Below are 21,149 nucleotides of genomic sequence, written 5' to 3'. Positions count from 1 at the left end.
CTTATCTCAAACCTAATTTCAGAATATTCTGCTTCTTTTGATTTTTCCAGTTTAAATGAGAAAATACATTTGCAGGAGTAAAATGTACCTATTGCTAAAAATCAACAGATAATGCAGAGATAATTATATTCGTCTGGGGAAAAAAAACAGATTCTGTTCTGTTGACCACTCACGCACTTTTCTTAACCTAGGGACTGCTACAATGCTAGAAAAGAATCTCTATTCATCATTGTTATCACATGGTCTGCAAGCAATATTGATTTATTTTTTTCCTTATTCACTCATAACCATTTAAATAATAAAAAAACAGGATATTGCTTTCTCTCAAGTAGAGAGATGCAGAGTAAATATAATTAAGTTTTTAATTAAAAAGGATGTGGATTTGAGTCATTTATGATGCCAGTACTAAATATTACCAATGGTTAGAGCTTTGCTTTAATTACGTCCTTCCTAGAAACGACAGAATTAGAAGCATTTATGCTCTGTAAGTAGTAGCTCAAGAAGAACAAGAGCACTTTGGGACAGTCATCTACAAATGTAAATAGTGAAAGACAGGATGAAAACACGGAAGTGGTCATTAGGAAACAAAATTCATCCCAAGTCTGTTAAGTGGGTTTCAACAGATGTTTTAGCAGGCTAGTTTCATCCCAGGTTCATGAAATCCACAAGGCACACCACAAGTTTGCATGATCTCCAGGCATTCCCCCTTACTTCAAATACATAAGAACTTCAACTCTTGCAGTAACCCTTCACCTTAACACTTCTTCCTTGAAGCAAACCGCTCGCGCATGCCTACTGCCCCAGAAGTGAACACCACGCTTGATCAATCAGTTGTACACTCTCGGTTCCACTACAAGGATGAAGATGACTTAATTTGCAGCTTTGAAAATACCAGGGGAGCCCCAGCACTGCTACTGGTCTGTTCAGATCTATGTTTTGCAACACAGCACCTGTAAATCACTTGCAGCCTACAAAAGGGGGAGAAAGACATTCCCCTCCCACACAATTTATGAGAAAACAAGCACAAAAATTTGGATTTTGGCTTATAAAAAAGTCAGTTGTAGTTCAACTGCATTTTTATAGCCATGTTAAAGAGCAATTGCTAGGTGAAGAGTTGAGATAGGGCGGTGGTGGGTTTGTTGTTGTTGTTGTTAACTACCTGCCTCCACACAAGGCTAAGAAATGGGAATCAATTTTATCATCAACTAGACAACTTTTACTTTGCAAAATCTTTGTATAACAGAACACGACTGTTCTCAGAATCCTATTTGCTGTTTACATCCACACATTTCTTGTGTGCTATACAAGGAACAAGTACCCAGAAAATACACATCCGTGGTGTTGTCATTCCCCCCACCCTCGCCCTCCCAGCTCTGAAGACTTGCAAATGCAAGCCAACAGCACGTCTTCTGGTCAAGGTTTCTGGAAATTAAGTAGATGTGACAAAAGAGCAAGATACTCATGTGATTAATGGAACAGACAGGCGTGACAGCCAGGAGATTGCTTTCAATTAGTTTGGATGCAAGCCTTACACATGAAGCAGGGCCCCATTATGCCAGGTAATTTCCAAGAACAAGCTTCCCTAGCAACAAACAACTGTTAAATCCTGAGGGGTTCGGGAACTATTCTGTGACACTTGAGCACATCTGGCTCTGTTTTACAGGCTGCTCTAGTAGCAGCACAACTAGGTTAATAAACTAATGCCCGCAGCCCACCTGCAACTGTTTGTTATTGCTCTTCCTCTTTCCTGTCCCTGTCCTTCCTCAACTGGCTCTCACCTGCTGATTACAGAGCAACACACGTGGTTGTTCCCTAACCCTACTCTAGCAAAAATTATCTAGGATGTTTTACGCATTTCATTAAATTCAGCTCACTTAAAAGACTTGGGTTCAGGAATGGCCTCAGCCAATCTGAAAAGGTAGCGACCTACTGCAGGGAGTGACAATGGTGACAAGCAGCACAGGATGGTACCCTGTGGCCTTCTGAACCACGTATTTATTCATCTCCATTTGATCCTGCTGTACTGTTGAGCTCCTCATCAGTACAGTGTATAATTCCCTGGTTCCTTGCCTGGAAATATTTTGCATTCTAAACAGGATGAGACAACCTCCAGGATGTTCTAAAACCAACTCCAAACATAAGCAGTGCAACCAGATGTTAACAGTAACTAGTAATTATCAGGATAAACATATGCTAAACCAGTAAATGTTTGCAGACTACCATATAAAGGACTTCCACATGGAGCTAGAGGACTGTATCCTATCCAAAAGTCACTAACCCTACACTACTTGTACAAGACGACAATATCCTGGACATTGATAATTTTTAGTGTCACACATTTGCAGAAGTACTTCAGGCAGCTCCTGCCCTAATTTGCAGTAGGTACTACTGTCCAAACTGAAGTTTAAGGTGGAGGAAATAGTGCTTGTATGAAGAGAAGTCATTGCATCAGGCTTTCATTATGTTAGTACGCATTTATCAGTACTTAACAGTCCCAATACTTGTTAGGTCTACATGTTTTGTATTCATCTTTTGCTTAAAGTAAGTCTTTAAAAACTGCAAGATAACCACCACTCCTCAAAAAAAAAAAAGCCAACAACTGTATTTGAGCTCATGAAGTATAACTCTTTTCAAAACGAATTAAACAGATGCTATGTACGACTGGTGAAGTGTTTTTTCCTATTGTCTTCCTGCTCTAAAAACACAGTAGTTGCAACCTACCTTTTAAAAACTGGCCTGTGTAGTCATTTAGGTTTTCAATGTCATTTCTCAACAAGCTCATTGATTTCAGATGTACTACAAACATGCACTTTAAACCACAATTGTTAGCACTCTGCCTATATCCACATGTCAAGGTCGCATCCTGTTATAAAAATACAAAGCCTACCAGAACCATACAAGTTTTACTCCTCTGAAATCAACTTACATCTCTTTGGCTTTTCCAATTATCAGAGATAATTTCAAGAATTTGTCACATTTTTCACTAAGGGAAAGTGGTTTGGGATCCCCAAACTTTAATGCAGTAACTGCCATGTCTAATTGTAACTGGACACTTCAGTGCCTTCAGTGCCAAACCACATAGCTGTATGAAGTCTTTTGTCCAGCATGTGCCAAATGAAATTCATAGTCAAATATGTATATTTATATATTTATTTTTTTTAATCTTTAGAAAGGCACTTTGGTGGCACTACAATATATCAGAAGGCTGAATATATTTAAGCTGAAATAAACAATCATCATAAATGATCTGCAAAACCACCAATTATTGCAACTTTTCCAATTAAATAATCATACCTGCCATATAAAATTCCAGTTTATTACAGAGTTTATTCCAGTTCATTCACTTGAACTGGTTAGTTTCACCATAGTAGCAGCTTTATTTCCCAAAAGCAGATATGAATCCCCACCATGCAATCAAACTCCCTCTTCTGCTTCATTGTCTAAAGTTATCTGCATGACAGGAATATTCAGCACTGTCAAAGAAAAAAACAAGGTAGGGGAGGAACCTTGAAAAAATCCTGGCAAGTATAAATGTTTGTTTAGTGTTTTTTTGTTTGTTTGTTTCTTTTTTTTTTTTTCCCCAGCTGCAGCTCAGGCAGCTCAACTTACTGAGCTACTCAGGTCACACTGATCCACTTTAGATAAAATGAAACAGTCTACCAAGAAACACTTTTAAACTAATCCAGCAAAATAACTGAGTAAAGTCAAACTCACTACTTAAGTAGCTCAGTAAAAATACCTGAAAGGAGGAAAGGGACATCTCCACCAAGAAGAAAGGAATGGTCAGAGCAAAGCAGCAACGTCTTCAGCTAATAAAGCTACTAATAAAGCTGCTACTCTGAAGCCACTATTGACAAGCCCCTACTCTGAAGAATGAACTTGCTAAGTGACATCAAAACATCACATTCATATTTAAGTCAATTTATTTAGAATGGGGCAGTCAATATGAACTATAACAAAAGCTTCAGGCAACTTATGAATAATAAGCAAAACAAGGCAGCTCATATGCTGGAACCAGTTTCAGCAGAGAACACAAACCAACAAATAAAGTATTTTTACTTTGGTTGAGGGTTACTCACGTGGGTAGAGTTGTGTGTGTGTTTTTTTGTTTGTTTGTTTTTTAAAGAGCAACTTACAAATGTAATGGGCAAACGATGCACTATTTCAGAGATTTAAGTCTTTACACTTGATCTGTTGAGCAGACCGCTAACTGGCTGCTTGATAAGTCTAAGTGCAGTCAAGACAGAGCATCATTCCTCTTTAAAAGAGCTTTCAGAAAAAAACTCAAAGCCTTTACCTCAAAAATGAACAAGTCATCAGAAACCTTTACACTGAGATTTTTAAGATAACAATGCAAGAAAACTGAACTGCAATACTATATCTTAACTGCAAAACTAAACAACCTGACAGTGTTATGAAAAATTTTATTTAAAAAACCTATGCCATGTGAGACCACAGCTTAAGAGAGGTAAAACGTTACTGCATAAGAAGTGTTCTTCTATTTTAAATTGCAACTCCAGACTGTTTTAACAATAACTACATCTTAATGACTAGGTGGATTTTTTTTTAAAGGATCTGCATTTGAGGTCAAGAAAGTTCCCTTTTATTATTAGTCTAAATAAAACAGGCTTGGTAGTTTTCTTAACACACTGATTTCATGATGAACATTGCTTTATTTCAATGGGAACAGGTAAAGCAGAAAACCATACACCCATTCTAAGAGATGCTACGAATTCTGAAAGGAATTTTCCTAGTTTGCTTTTTTTAAAAACAATAGGCCTTAAAAATAACTTTATCCACAGAAAAACTGTAACTTTAATGCCTAACAGCATAACTCCAGAAAACTTTACTAGCACTCAGCACACTAATAGTCGCTGCAAAAGAAACAACAAATGCACATACACTACAAAGGAACTGAAAAAAGCCCCTATTAAATTGCTCTATCAGAAGATCCAAAGGAGAAAATTTTCAACAAGTGCTATGCTTTCCTCAAGCCCATGAGAATTTAAAGAAAGTGTTACAGTCACAGGAAGTTCACACAGGAGAATGGGAACTAGGGAACTTCACCTGCCCAATGTTATCATTCAAATGCAATATCCTGAAAAGGTAAAATGACCTTTTCTCAGAAATACCATGAGGTTATTTGTGTAAGCATTGAAGAAAATTAAAAGGAGAGGATCTACAGCAAACAACATGAACTGTAAGAACTTCTGAAATTCTAATTTTTCTTCCAAAAACTTTTATCCAGTTAAATACAAAAATTTCCAGTCTCTTCACATGCTTTTGAAAATAATTAAAAACCTGCAATAAGGCTGTAAAAATACACTCCTACATCTTAAATTTTTAACTAGTGAATAATTACCAAGAAAGTTTTAACACAATAGGTGTGCCATGTGATATCTATTACAAAAAAAATATATAAACTCCACACCATAACCCTCGAAGTGAAAAATAAAAAGCAAAGGTATCTGCAAATAAATTACTTGTATCCATGCCACTTAAGTACCTACAGTAACAGTGTACTAATCAGTGATGTAGTAAATAACAATGTGTTTTTTTCAAATGGCAGTTACTTTGTAAACAGAAATAACCTGCAAGAGTCCATATTTATGAAATTTTACTCCCAAACATGCTCCTAGGTTCTAGCTTAAAAGTGTGCTGTCCTGTACATGACACACAGCCTGAAGAAAAAGTGATTTGTTTTTACTTACAGGTCTAAAACCATTACAATCTGGTGAAGTATTTTATTAAGTGAAAAATAACCTGCCTAATCTGCAACTGGATTCATGAGTCATACCAGAGGTGAAAAGGAAACAGACATTAATTGGTTGAATAAATGCTGTTCTCACCACTTCTGAGTGCAGTTATTACAGGACCCTTACAATGTACTGCTGGTATTCCTAAATTTATGCAAGGAGAAATGAGGCACAGAGACAAGTTATCAGGAGTAAAGAGCGCACCTTGGCACCTAATGAAGTAAATTTCTGTAGGGCTTGCTCTTAAGTACCTTCTAACATTGCCCTCTGCAACACCAGTTCTTGATTCTTCATAGCATTTCTGCCAGAACTCGTAACTCTCCTTCCACAAAGTGCATTTTAAGACAAACTCCCTTGAGGTTCAACTGCATACTCTCAACTGACCTTTCAAAAAGCATTTTAAAGGAAAGCTGCTACATGAAGAGCTGTTTTCCACGAGCATAGCTACTTCTGCAAGCATATACTGTGCTAATATTGCCCAGAAAGTAAAAGTGACAATTTTTTACTCCCCTATTAGATAGTTCAATGTGAGACGTGCTTATTCACTGACAATCTGCTGCTAACTTGAAACAGTGTTTGGATTTGAGGGCTTCTTTGGTCACTAGCAGTTATCCAACTCTTCCTAATTTTTCCTTTTGATATTCTCTATATTAAAAGCGGTGATATTCAGCCTGCACATTCACAAGCTATTCTTCTTGCCCTGTATTCTAAGCCCTCAAGGAACGGCTTTCCAGTAACCTACAATCCTACACGCTTTCTACCACCTTCACTTTTCCTAGCTTTATAAATAATTCAGCCTACCACCTAGAACAAGGCTAATTTCTTTTAAAGTTACATTTTGCAATATTCAGACTGTTAAGGCAATTCCTACATAGACATAATTACTGCTACACAACATATATGAAAGATCAAGTGTTCACTAAAAGCAATTCAAGTCCCAGTTCCTGTCAAACAGCCACTTATGATGAAACGAGACCAGGCTCAATGCATCACAACAGCAGGTCATCTCCCACAAACAAAACTCAAGGTTCCATACTTCATTAAAATAACACTTTGTTCGACTGTTTAACAAGTACAACAAACATTTGGGTTTTTCCCAATCTGCCAGACTCTTCTATCACAAGGCAGGCTTTTCTTTTTCCCTTGTTACCTGCTAAAATGGCTTCTACTCTGGCCATCAGTAAACTAGATAATTCTTTAAATTAAATATTTCAATAACAAAGTATTACTTACATAACCACAGAGAGAAACCACTTTTGCTTTACTTTGTCTTTTTTTTTTTTGATAAAAACTACATACTTTACAAGCTAATAAATCTACTCTTAGACAAACCAAAAAGTAATTCCCACAATAATCTTCAAGAAAACTGTATCCCACAAAGCCATAAAGGAGAGCTGAAATAAAGTTCAAGCAATCACAGGAGGTTTCAAATCGGATTCAAAAATGGGTTGAGACAATTGACTACCAAGCTCCTACCGACTACTTGATGTCAAAAGACTTTTTCAAACATTTCTGAGGATATAGCCCTGGAGAACGATACTGACTTTGGGGCAAGTCCAACGACACTATTCTTGATCTGAGTTTTCAACTGCGTAACACTAAAAACAAGAAAAGGACAAATTCCTACAGTGTCATTAGTATCTTCTCTATATTCCTATTCTTATAAAATGTGTTTAGCCCAAGCTAATAGCAGTCTCACACTCACTTGAGACAACCTCTCCCCAGCTCCAATATGCTGAAGAAACAATTTATATGGATTAAATATAAATGAAAGTCAAGTGTTAAATCTCAAGATTATAAAAGCATTGTTTTAGTCACAGACTATAAGTCACCTGTGTGTACTTAAGGCTCTTTAGATAACAGTAACCTTGAGCCGCAGTTTTCAGGGATTTCACTAATAACCTTGACCAGCATTCCCATGGTATCCCTATGAAGAAAAGCTCGATTACACCAACTAGAATTGTGTAATAAAGCTAAATAGCTACCATTTATTCCTCAGGAATCTGATCTTTTATCTACTCTGGCGTCAATGCTATTAAATATTATTTATAATTAATTAGGAAAGAGTTGTTGGCAAAACTGTCAAAAGAAATTAAGTTTTGAGAAACAGATATGGACATATAAGATAGATGAAGTGTTCAGGATAGTTTATTAAATTGGGCTCATCTCAGTATGTGACATGTTACAGCTAAATGCCAGGTCAAATACCTAGGACAAATAAAATAATTACAATCCATCTCAGAAACCATGATTGTGAAGAGAGCCTGGAGGAACAAAAAGGCTGGGGAGGAAGCCAGCTGAGTCATGCCTCTGATTGGACACAGCAGCAAACAGTACTTTTTTGTTTTAAAAACACAAGGAAGGATTAGGGAGGCAATGTTTATATTCAGCAATTATCTTAACAAAAGAGATACCAAACCCAGGGACGGTGTCCACTTTTCCAAGTTATGCGTTCTAAAACTCAAAGAGTGATACCAGAAGAATTGGCAATCTAACACTTATAGAAACATGTTTTATACAAGGTTTAGCTTCAAGTCTGCATAGGCCTTAAATTTGATCACAGTTTCTAAGAATATATACCAGGGAAGTACTGCAACTAGTAAAAAACTACACTATGAGACAAATGTGTAAGACCTGATATTTAAAGCCTCAGCTAAACTCAGACTGGATAAAGTAAGAAAGTAAAGTAAAGCAGTAAAAAGTGGGCAGATGCATCACAAATGTAAGAAACATCTCTGTGACCAAAATGTGCCCACCCAGTGGGAACTCAGAGGAGATTCTACAGCTGGTGTTACACTGGTGATCTGAGTACAGTAACTGGTGTTTGGTATCAAATACCTAAGTTTATCTGCATTACAACAAATTAACATGAAGTTACCATAGACCCAGTCCAGAAAAATAAATAAATAAAATCACTTTTTAAAAGCAAATCTGTCTGAAAAGAACAAACCTAACTAGACAACATTTTACTTGGGTAGCTCTCAGCTCGAAACAATGTATCAAAAAAGTAAAACATTATTTTCTATCTTATAAAGTGAACTTCAGTCAAATTTGATATGTTTCCAATCTATGCTATTCAGTAAGTCATGAACATAATTCATCCTACTGTCAGAATCTTAGAAAGTGAATTATTTCTGCCTGCATATAATCTTAACCTTTGCTTATATGCTACTAACAGCTCTCTTAGTTAAAACAGAATGGGAGAACTACTACTAGTAAAAGCACACCCTGAAGCTGCAAGGATACTTGCACATATTTCAAATGCTCTCAAAAAAAAAAAAAAACTCTTCACACGACAACACACATGAACACATATTCAGCCAAGTGTCTGCAGATGCCAAAAGAAGTAAAGTTCATATTCAAGAAGTACTGAAATGTTATGTGAATACTAGAAGACCTGTTAATTTTCTTCCACAGATCAATTTTCACAAAAACTGTATTTTCATCTATGTTGGTGACATACCTTTAAGAACGCTCAATTCACAAGTGAGACACAAGTCTGCATAAACTGATGTTTACCAGTCAACTAATACCAATACAACTTCTCATAACATCTCCAATTTAATAGAGGAAAATGCATGATATGAAGTAAATAATTATAAACAAAACTGCTTCATGATAGAACTAGGAAAACCTGAAGGAAAAAAAAAATCACTATCAGTACTTTGTTTTGGCGCTGAGAAGGAAACCTCTTCAATGAGGATTCTGCAGGATACAGGTTCCACAACAGCAGATGAATGTCTCCTTCAAGTTTGCAATCTAACAAGACTCTCCCCGAGAGCACAAACATCAGGGATCACACAAAAAGCAACACTGAAAAGTGATACTAATGAACTACAACCATGCAAATAACCACCACAACAAATTAATGCACAATAATCTTCAAACTGACAGAATTTGCTCTTATTTGTTCCACTGAAGTGTATTTATGGCTTGAACTAAGATTGTGGTTTTGGCTGAACTATACAGCTTCTAAAGAGGAGGCTAATTCTAGGCAAAACTGCTTAGAATATAACAGTTAATCACTTTCATGATTCTTTTCAGAAGACTACAGAATACCCCAAAATGATCAAGAGTGATTAATTATATCCACTCCTCTTCACAAAAAGCAAAAACCATCATTTAGAAAGCTGAAATGCAAGACTGAGAAGTATGGTATATACAAGTTCATTACCATTGTTTTTTCCAATTACTGTTCTTCCTAAAAGGCTAATAGACAAATAACGTTAAAAAAGGTCTTATGCTGTCAAGGAAATAAAACAAAAAAGTGGTGTTTTGTTTTTTTTTTTCAGTCACCAATATATTGGTTAAAGGCAAAGGTTAAAGACAGGGAAAAAATCATATACCAAGTTTAAAAAAAATCCAGGTTTTCAGACCTATGTATGGTAACCATTTCACAAAATGTGCTAGTGAGTCGCTTAACTATATTAAAAAGACATCCTGTACTTAACTGCTTTCCCTAAATCTATGAAATACTCAAACAGAAAAAGTGTTATCTCATGAAGTTATATGCCTAATTAAATCAACTAAGCCACTACCCAACATCACCTCAGTTTTACCCTGCTCTTTACAACATTGGAGACTAACTTCTAAAGTGCTTTAGCTTAGGGAGAATATAATTTTTTGTCCTCCATATTAGGTCTTATAGATGTATTTAAGAGTACGTCAGTCAAACAATGCATCCCATCTGTAACACAATCCACCCCACTACAGCTGAACATACGACGCACTTCCATTACCTGTCTCTGAAACATAAACAACAGGATGCTGCTTTAGAACTTTACCAAGTTTTGGAGTGGCTGCTTTTTTCTCTGATGGCTTCTTGGACTTTTTCACTGACTGCACCTCCTCTTCTGAATCTGTATTTTGACCACAGCACAAATGTAGATTTCCTCCATATACAATACATACTTTAAGTAACAAATCTTATAACATCAGTTAACATGTTCACATACAACCAGCTGAGAAAAAAATATTACGTAGAAGGTCAAAGCACAGCTTCATTTTTCTCCATCAGCTAATATTCGAGCCATCATTTATTCTAGCATGTACATGGCTAAATCAAAATTTGTAGAGAACTCAGTCTAGCCAGTAGTTTGGTTTTTTGTTTTTTTTTGGGTTTTAAGTAAAATGAAATACGGTTACATGTTTAAGAACTGCTACATCTGTGTAAAAGCCTTTCCAAAAATTAGTATAATTGGCAGATTACCACATCAGATTATTTTTAAAAGAAAAAAAAAACACCCCCACAACAACAAACTTTTAACATAGATTCATTAGCCTGATTAAACTTATATGGCATTATATTATGTTGGTGTATTCCACAACATCTACTGCAAAAGCTAACATCAGGCTAGAGTAGAATCATTGAATGGTTTGGGCTGGGAGGGACCTTAAAGATCATCTAATTCCAACCCCGCTGCCATGGGGGGAGTGTATCACTGGGGTTCTACTCCCTGATTTTTCAGGAGAGCACTGGTAGACCGCCACTCTCCTCAACACTCTCTACATCCCAAAAGCTGTCAAGAGGACAAACTTACACCACTTAAGATTATATATGCCAATACCCAAATAAGTATGCAGGACTAGCTGAAGAAGCTGAGACAACTAACATGTAACAGATAGCCACTCTTCAGAGCCTACCTTTTTCCATGCTAAAACCTAATATATATCGTAATTAAAATTACAATACGTATATGTGTATAAATTTTGTATCATCAGTTGACTTCAGTCCCTAACAACCTTCTCCATCATTATGTACTTAGAGCAGTATTTTTCTTTTCCAACTGCTAATGGGCTAGAAGTAACAAAACCTCCAGATGATAACAGCACTAAAGCGGAGGTGTACAAATATTTTAAAGGTAGCAGTTGAATTATTTATTACTTTTGTACTCCAACTCTAAATGCAGAAATATTTCCACTGCAATTCCCCATAGCAAAACCAACTGTTTTAAAAACAGTTTATCTGAAGATTTGAACAATTTCTCCTGTTTATAATAGCATCAATCTGACAGATGTCTGTCATCCTTTTTCTTATACAAAAGAAGCAATCTTCTATTAAGTCACTAAAAATTCAAGCTAAAGGCTTCAGTAGAAGTCAAGAATTGTACAAACTCCTGCTATCTTCTCAGTTTCACAGCTATTCAAAACTTAGAATCCAACAAAAGAGGAATTAAATCACCTAACAACTGAGAATAATTTAAAAGCTTGAAATTCCTAGTTTAATTTAACTAACTTGACAGGTAAGTGGCTTTTTTGTGATTTTTTTAAAATACAAGCACTCTAAAAGGTGTTTTCCTTAGTATTATATTCTAAACAGTATTTTAGAACGTTTGATGAGTGCTTTAAACAGTATTGTGGATGTTCCACATGGTAAATTTACAACTATGGGATTAACGTTTACAAGATTTCTAATAGAGAAAGGCACTTATCAATATATGTTACTCTTTTAAAATAGTCTCCTGTATTATGCTGCTCATGCACTGTCTGTAATTGTGACGTTACAGTACACAGTCAGCTTCCTGTACCCAAAGTTGGATGTTATTTATCCCTAACACAGCAGCAAGCCTGAAACTCCCCACATTTTATATACATCTTTGTAATCAAAAAGTTCTGGAATTTTGATAGAATTGGCTGTCTGGACTAGTTTTTATTTTACTTTTTTAAACAGAAGCTTCGTTAAAAATTACTGTATATAGTATATAGCGTGCACTGTATATTACATGCACAGTACACACTGCACTATTAAGAATCACTTTAACTATCCAACAATCATTTTAAATATCCAACAATAATTAGTATGAAGTAATAAAAATTACCAGTGCATTCAAAGATCTCCCCCTCTTCTAGAAGGGTGGCATATAAAGTGGTTTTAATATTGCATTTATCGAAGACAACAACAAATAAACCAAGCACAGCTTTCTTTCAGATGTACATTTACCTAATCCACCTTGAACATTTATGCAAAGACACAAAGGAGCATTCTGAAACCACTGCAAACATTACCTGAATCATAGATGATTCTTTTTTTCTTGTATGTCTGCTTTTGTTTGGGAACATCTTCACTGGGGGAATTCTTCACCTAAGAGTAACAGCCTATTAGTTCAACCAGTAAATGAGTCCTAAATTTAACTGAGTAAAAGTTGGAAGTTTCAAACAAATCCTAACAGAAATTATTTATTTATTACAGTTGAGAACAGCTTTTTTCTAACTCATGAATGGGAGGAGAAGAGGGGCAGGGGAGAAGAAACAAGGAACAAAGTGCACTAGCAAAGCTCACCGTGATCCATGTAAACAGCAGATGATTATTTTGAGAATTAGTATTCAGGTTTAATGCCAATTAAAGTAAATCAAACAGATTTTCAAAGTTCCAAGTTTTAATTTAAAGTTTAAAGAAACTGCATGGTCCCACCCGAAACAAAGGTGGTACAGGCCAATACACTACTTCTAAGGAATTCAGCCAGCACGCTCTTGGTTCTATTCTGGACACGGCTCAGCCATAACCACCATAATTTGACATAACTTCAGAGTAACAGCTGATTGAAAAAGAGAAGGAGGAAAAAAAGCACCATACACAAGAGATGAAGCTAGACTGATTTCCTATTCAGCATCCTAGTTGCTTGCACCTTCTCTTCTCACTGGTTAGACAGTGCAACTACCTAACACACTGCACCAATTGTCACAGTGGACAAACATGTTTTATCTGGCAGTAGCTAGTATTAACTCACCTTAAGGATTTATTTTTATTATTATAAAAAAACAAACAAAAAACCATTGAGATGTTTTAGGTATTTATGAAAATCACAAGCTGCACAGAAAGAAAGGTTTGTCCTTGGCAAAATAAAAAAAACTATTGGTTATGCTGTTTTGGTAGTCACACACAGCTGTAAATGCTTTGAAAAATGTAATCCTAGATAAACATAACTGTATATGCTTTATGATTTGCATCCAATTCTAACCTGAAGCTTGTAAAATTCTTGATGTAATTGGAGAAGTGCAAAGTAAAAATAACAGCTCACAATGTAACTGTGATGTCTTTCCATTCCATTGAATGGCCCTTTATATTCACATTGAAGCACTGAAATTATATGCACACGCACTACACCTCTTTTTGTTTTTTAAAAGGCCACCTTACTTCTTGATTTTGATGCTTCAGATTAAGCAATCCCATTAGCAACCTTTCCTCCCTCTAAGTGATTTTAAAGCTCTCTAAAGCCACTCCTTTCTATTTTATAACAGTTCAGATGAATAACGTGAAAAGTACTGTGAATCTAGAGCACACCCTTATTTAACTTGTCATTTTACAATATTCGGTCTTTGTAACAAGTTTGCCTAAGTGTCCCCTCCAAGAAAGGTAATGTTAATGCCTCCCTCACAGGTGTTTAAAAAAAAACCAGTCAGAGAGCATCTTCCCACAGACATTTACCTGACTGGACAGTATGAAATCTTTACAATACATCTACTGTGCATAAGCATCAGCCTTAATCAAAAAATAAGAGAGCTGCTTACAGAACTACGGGCCATACCTAAAATAACTTCAAATACATCAGATTGCTCCTACATTAGCACCTGACCATCTTAACTTCTACCTACCTTTCCTTTTTCCTACAATCCAAATATTCTGAAAATTAGTCATTCCCCCTTCATCACCCACAAAGTTTTGCTGCTAGAAGTAAGCATTAAGCGAGTTTACAGCCATACCAATAAAAAAACTGACATACCACATTGTTTTTTAAGTATCTGAGAAGAATTATGACTTTAAAAAAAAGATACAAACAACTGCATATCAGAGAAACCAAGCACTTTACAAATAAGAAAAGCAAAACTAACCTTAGTTTCTTTTCCCCTCTTTTTCCCACTCGAGTCTCCTTCCCCATTTTTTATTTTGTCACTCTTTTTCACATTCTCGCATTCTTGTCGCTTCCCAGGGGGTACAACACCAAAGAATTTCCGGATATCCTATTAAAAGGAAAATTACTTTCGTAAGTTTTTAAATACAAATAACTCTTAGAAGTTTCAAGCTGCAAAACAGCAGTGCGTTTAAAAGAAAGATACTCTCTCAGCAACTCCTGTTACAATACTTGTTGATCTACAAGTTTTGTTTAAAATTAAGACAACAAAGACCAGCTAGTTAAAAACAGCTGCTCAGACACTGCACAACCTTTCTCTTGTGTCTGAATCATGAAAAAAAGTTTATTTTCCCCTTCTACCAAATTCTTCAGCAATATACAATTGAAAACTTCCACTAGCAATGGCATAGAGTAACTTCAAACAGATGTCTAACTAGATTTTTTTCCTCAATTAGTTATCACAAACCTAGCTCAGTGTTTTTGTTGTTGAAATGACCAACTCAGGTAGGAAGCAGCATACGATGTAAACAGGAAAAAAGCACCAAGATCTAGAAAGCAGTCAATTAGTGGGACTTACTGCATCCTCCACCTTTTTATAAATTTAGGTCAGTAAATCTGATCTCACTAAGAGAATTAGCCAGCAAGAAATAAATTGAGAAAAAATACATTAAGAATATAATACAAAGAGCTCCAGAAAGGTCAGTTTTGTAACCTCGTTTTGTTATCTTACCAGAGTACAACTATAAAAAGCTTCCTAAATAAGTAAGATTAGTAGCTGAAGCTTCAATTACAACATGCACTAGCCTACACACAAGCACCAATCTGTTTAAAAACCTAATATTACAGCTCCATTAAAAAACAAACACAAAAGTTGTACCTCTGTGGTACCACTACCCCCAGGGGTAGCTGCCATTGTAAAGAAAGACAGAAAGTTTCTGGTATGGCCTAAATATATGGCAGGTAAGGGGTGTGGCTCAGGGCCATACTCTACCCAGCTGGCAGCTACTCCCCATCAGAGAGTGAGAGCTATCACACATCTAGGTTGTGCTTCCTTCTTATAGGATCTAGGGGTAAAGTAGTAAATTGTTAAGAAAATCTTATTTAAAATCTCCATAAAACCATGACCGACGATTATGTGTGTATCAGGCTCCTTTTCTCTTATCAGTCCTGTGATGGTTTGGATTTGGATTATCAAAGCTTATAGGGCTAAAATCAATGGAATACATGACTTGAAAGCATGAACAAAGTATGGGACACATATAGATTTATTTAGTATATTTAGCTTAAAACAATTTTCTAGACTCAGAAGTATTATTTCCTGGAAAAAAAAAGGATTGTTTACATTTTACCTGCATAAAATTTTACTGATTCAGCAAATGAAGACCGGCAGACTGAGAAGCAGTGAGACTACACACGCTTCTGTCTATGGAATTCATGCCTCGAGGCATAAATTTTCATCACTTAGCTATTTTGCATGTACTCCTACAATATAAACGCAGTACTATACAACTCTGAAATTGTAACTGCAGATACCTGTATTCAAAACGTCTGAGGAAAGCACCTATGTAAAAAGTTACAAAATAGATTCATGGACTAGATCACTCAATCATCATCACTGACTTCTTAGTCATAAGGTAACACAGGCAACACTTCTCATTAGATCTTTTACATAGTAAAATGATTTAAATACTGCAACACTATTTCTATTTTTTATAGTGATAATGTTACTTTAAGCTTAAAATATTTGGAGAACAATTAATTTTAAATCAACAGTAACTCTGTTTCAGTAATTTAACAAAAAACTCTTAACTAGTAAATGAGCTGCCCTGCTAGCATTATATGCAGTAATACTTGATATTTTTTAGGTACTGCTATGAGACAATACTACTGTATCCTGGGTTATTAAATGCAGATTTAATAAACAAAATACATGAAATTGCCCTGACAATTGGCCAAAGACCCAGCTACTTCCACTATTTTAATCCCAGTTCCTCAACTGCTAAAGCCCAAATTATACCACGTAAATTATTCTTTTCTGCCTCATCAGATCACTTTTTTTTTTTTTACTCAAAGCAGTATCTTCTAACCATCAAGAAATCACCATTAAATTGCTACTTATTCCTTGAAAATACTGTTGTGAGACAGCATCTAGAGTCCAAAATCGCCTCCCTGTGCTAACACTACAGTCTACTCTCTTGCTGCAAATTACACCTCAGTCCTCAAGAAATTGCAACTCTTTTTTTTTATCATTACGTGTTTGTGTTTAGTTGTTGTTGTTTTTTTTCAAAAATACTGTAAATATAACAGCACAGAAGCCACCTAGACATTTTTGAGTAGAAGATTCTGTACGGGTAATAAATTTTCATTTCCCCTGGTCACAATCTACTTAGGAGCGACTAAACTACACAGCCCTAAGCTACAAAGGAAATTCAGCAACTATGTACAGTCTTCTTCAATCTTCAGAGTTATACATTCTCCAATCTTCTTCAGCCAGCCTACTCTAGGTAACCTTGTTAGACACCGCTGGACGGTAACAGATTGTGAATTCAGAATTGCTTGGGAGACAAGTACGTCACAGTACAACAAGAAAGTTATCTTTCACAGATGCTTTTATCTGAGACTCAAAAGAGAAAGATTTTTTTTTTTTTTGCTATTTATTAAGAGAAGCCAGATGAATAATTAATTCACTGCACAACCAACTGCAGAAATGAAGCAATATATGTATCTCTGGAGACACATTCACCAGCATGGCTGTCCCAGGTGATCCCCACGGGACTGGAATTAAAGAGCTGGGACTGTATTACTCTGGCTCCTCACGGGAGCTTCAGCAACAGCAACGCTAAGTGTAACTTTGAGCAGTTTCACCCAAGTAAGAGGGAGGGTTGAGAGTTTTTTTACTCTGGTCTGTACCAGTCAGATCTGAAAATACATATGATGAAATTACTACCGAGCACTTCAGTTTAGAGGCATCTTTTAAACCAATGCTACTAAACCAAGGATTCTGATCCACATCTTGACACCAAATGTCGCAGAGACCTAGCCACAGCCCCAGATAAGGCGCTATTTCTGATCACTCTCACTAAATTAGGGGGGTAGCTCATGCATAGCGTCTGGACAGCCTGAAAAGCTGTGTTCAGGTGCACTGCTTCCTGCCGAGCTGTCTGCGCAGCGGTACGACCTCAGTAACGGCTATGCAGGCTAGGTCTTGCCAGCTCTGGCTATTGTTTCAAATCCTCAATCTTATGCAGTAGCAGTAGACAACAGAAATTAATCATGGTAGGCTGCAAGTTTTCTCTTGGAAGATTGTTACACATCAGTTTTACCGAGGAGAAATAAGGCTAGTAGAATGAAACCTATTTGTTAGGTAGTAGAAAGGCTCAAAGAGTTTGTAAGGGTGACCTTTCAGGCTTCAGTAAGTACCCAATTCAAAAAAAAAAGTCAGTTATAAAAGTCATAAGCATTCCGTATCGGCTTTCTGGCACATTTTTTTCCTGCATTTCAAAAGCATCCTAGACCAAAGACCAACACCTGGATGCTGGAACAACCTCAACACCATAAAACCCATTAACCATAACAGGCAGTGTTTTTGGAAGACTAGCGTCCAGTAAAGCAGAATATTTTTCAAAATAACATTACTAAGTTTGCATCTCAAAACTACATTATGAGGTAGAAAATTGAATTTTATCAACCTAGCTAGCTCAATAGGAAGTAGCACAACTTCAGGTACTCCAAAGAGTGTCTGTAAGAGCCTTCCATCTAAAGAGTCATTTGTATGTATTTACTGTCTGTCTATTTCAGTGCAAGTTTTCTGCAAGTACCACCTCTGATATCTGGCACATCCAGAAAAATTGCACTGGCTGAAATCAAATTTGTAGTATCACTTGAGTTAAACCAGTAACACCTGCTTGTTTAATCATATTAAATTGAAGATAATAGTGGTAACTGAATCAGAGAATGGTTTGGGTTGGGAGGGACCTTAAAGATCACCTAGTTCCATGGGCAGGGACACCTCTCACTAAACCAGGCTGCTGAAGCACAAGTACTATACGGTATTTTCAGAGCAGTATCACAGTTCTGAGTACATTCCAGCTAATGCTACAGCCATCCATATGACTGCTTTTCTCAGCTAAAAGCAGCTCAAGGAGCCCCTGCTCCCAATCACTCATTCCCCTCAGTTGTACCAGTATAGTTCTCTGCATGGGAACTGGGTCAGGCAACTAATCTGAGTAAAAAATAAATCCCCTCAAACACAGATCAGTTAGTTGTGTAACTCCGCACACATCCACTCAGCACAGCTGAGAAGATGCTGCAGAACCAACCCGACAAAGGCCACTTATGTTTGGCAGTACATGAAAAAGGCCTGTTTGAAAGAGTCTGATATTACATCCCAGTAAGCCTGAGCTGTCACTGCACATCACCGAGCTGGGGACAAGGCAACTAGCATCTCTGTATTTTTGCCTCTATCTCCACAGCTGTACAGCGATAGTTGTTCTGCCTCTTTTCAGCACTGAAAAAAAAAAAAAAAAAAAAGGGGGATGGACTGAGGCAACTCATACTTTTCCAAAATGATAGCTACCTTCCTCTCTTCTAGGAAAGTGCCAGACATTGAGAGATGTGTAACATTCAAAAAGACACTACACAGGGAGAGAGTGCCTTTATACCCGGGGGTAGAAAAGGAGGAAACAAGTCTTCCAGTAAGCTGTTTTTTAACAAGGTGTTGGCAGGGGAACAGGGTAGTCAGCAGAAGCCTCACCCTCCCAAAGAACATGGGTAGTTTGTGGCTGATGACTAAAATACCACCGTTTATTAGTTTCAGGATTCTTAGTGCTGGCAGGCTGATATGGTATCGCCCATCATGGCTGAATATTGAGTGTGAGATGTTTTAAAAAAGTTAAACTCTATGTGAAGGGGCCAAAACCAAAGCTAAACTGGCTTTGAACTGCGTTTTTAGGTAAGCCCGTAAAACATCTGCACGGAGACTCCACCTAAGCAGAGGCAAACGTGTCTGAGCAAGAGGTGACGAGGGGATACCATCTTATAATGGCTGCATAAGCGAGCAGCAGTTTGTAAAGTATGCACATTTTGGAAAGCAAATACACACACACACACAGATAGAAGCTTATATTTTACAATCTCTTCACGCCCTGTTTAGGACTGCATCCTCCGTTGTTTATCATCGAGTTCCAATTTCCAAGTTATCTTTCCCCCTTTCTGTACCAACACTGCCCCGTTTTGACACAGGAACACCCCGACGTACGTTGGCCAAAAGGGGCGCGGAGCCGCAGCAGGGGCAGGCTGCCTCCCACCCGGGCTGAGCACACGGCCTGTGCCTCGTTTCCCCACCATTTTCTGGGGGGGAGGAGGAAGCAGGGCGGTCACAGCCACCCGGGGACGAGCACCCCAGGGCCGCTGCTCCCCTGGGCACGGCTCTATTTTCCCCTCAGGGCGGCGGGATCCCCGCACCCTCAGGAGATGGGGGGGGGGGGCCGGCGCGCGCCGCGTGCCAACGGCCCCAACGGCCCCAACGGTCGCGGGGCTGCAGCCGCGCGCAGCCGGGCAGGCGCCCACCGGCCGCCGCGCGCCATCTGCGCAACGCTCCCGTGCCCACCCCCAGCCGGCGGAGGGCCGCGCCGGGCCGGGCCGGGCCGGGCCGGGCCCGCGGCCTTGGCTGGGCAGCCCCCGCCCCGTCTCACCATGCTGCTGGCGGCGCGCTGCCTCCTCAGCGGGACGCCTCCGGCTCCATGGCCGCCGCCCCCCCTAACCCCGGAACCCCGCAAAGCTTCGCGCCAACTCCCGCCACCGCGGCGCGCGCCGCTGTCGTCACAGGCGCGAGGGGCGGGGCGGCGGCAGGGCTCGGCCCCGGGAGCTAACGCTGGGGGCGTTAGGGTGGAGAAGGGCTCCGAGATCTTCGGGTCCAACCACCCCCCTGCCGCCACTGTCACCCACAAAACCACGTCCCCAGGCACCACGTCCAGCTTCTCCTTGAACACTCCCAGGGCCGGTGACTCCACCACCTCCCTGGGCGGCCCGTCCCAGTGCCTGACTGCTCTTTCTGAGGAGAAATGTCTCCTCATTTCCAACCTGAACCTCCCTTGGCGCAACTTGAGGCCATTCCCTCTAGGCCTATCACTGGTTACCTGTGAGAAGAGGCCGACCCCCAGCTCCCCACACCTTCCTTTCAGGCAGTTGCAGAGAGCAATAAGGCCTCCCTTGAGCCTCCTCCAGACTAAACAACCCCAGCTCCCTAATGGAGGCAGCAGCTCACCTCAAAATGGTGGCCTTGCAGTACGTGCAGGTCTAGAGGAACAGGTGTTTCCTTAGCCCTGCCATTTGCACTGGCGAGGTTTACCTCCGCTAGATAAATCATTATTTTTTTTTGCGCTGAAGCGCGTGAGGCACACAGGGGCAGTGTATCCCCACAGGGGATACAGCCGGCCCTAACATCGCCTCCCTGCCGTAACAATCTCCCTGCTTTTTCTTCCCCTTCCCTGGTCCTGCAGGAAGTGCCAGGAGTTTATTCCTCTGCCGGATTCTCCCGCATCCC

At 38.6% G+C, this 21,149-nt stretch overlaps 1 protein-coding gene across 5 annotated transcripts in view; it reads right to left on the bottom strand.

Annotated features, from left to right (window-relative positions):
* RFC1 (replication factor C subunit 1) overlaps window positions 1-21,001 on the bottom strand; it is a 44,335-nt gene extending 23,334 nt beyond the window's left edge. Inside the window, exons 1-4 of one of the 5 annotated variants that reach the window (XM_083836240.1) lie at window positions 20,871-21,001; window positions 14,586-14,714; window positions 12,762-12,837; window positions 10,496-10,615 (exon numbers count right to left, since the gene is read on the bottom strand). In XM_083836240.1, coding sequence (XP_083692366.1) covers window positions 10,496-10,615; window positions 12,762-12,837; window positions 14,586-14,714; window positions 20,871-20,972 — 427 coding nt within the window. In that variant the 5' untranslated portion in view covers window positions 20,973-21,001. Of the gene's footprint in view, window positions 1-10,495; window positions 10,616-12,761; window positions 12,838-14,585; window positions 14,715-15,482; window positions 16,044-20,298; window positions 20,695-20,870 lie in introns of those variants that run through there. The other 4 variants (XM_083836237.1, XM_083836238.1, XM_083836241.1 and 1 more) reach the window with 4 other exon arrangements.
* Window positions 21,002-21,149: the final 148 nt, after the last annotated feature.

This window comes from Anser anser, assembly GCF_964211835.1.
Source record: "Anser anser genome assembly, chromosome: 4".
NCBI classification, from domain to species: Eukaryota; Metazoa; Chordata; class Aves; order Anseriformes; family Anatidae; genus Anser; species Anser anser.
Note: the sequence above shows the minus strand (reverse complement) of the source record. Positions and strands in the feature narration are given on the sequence as shown.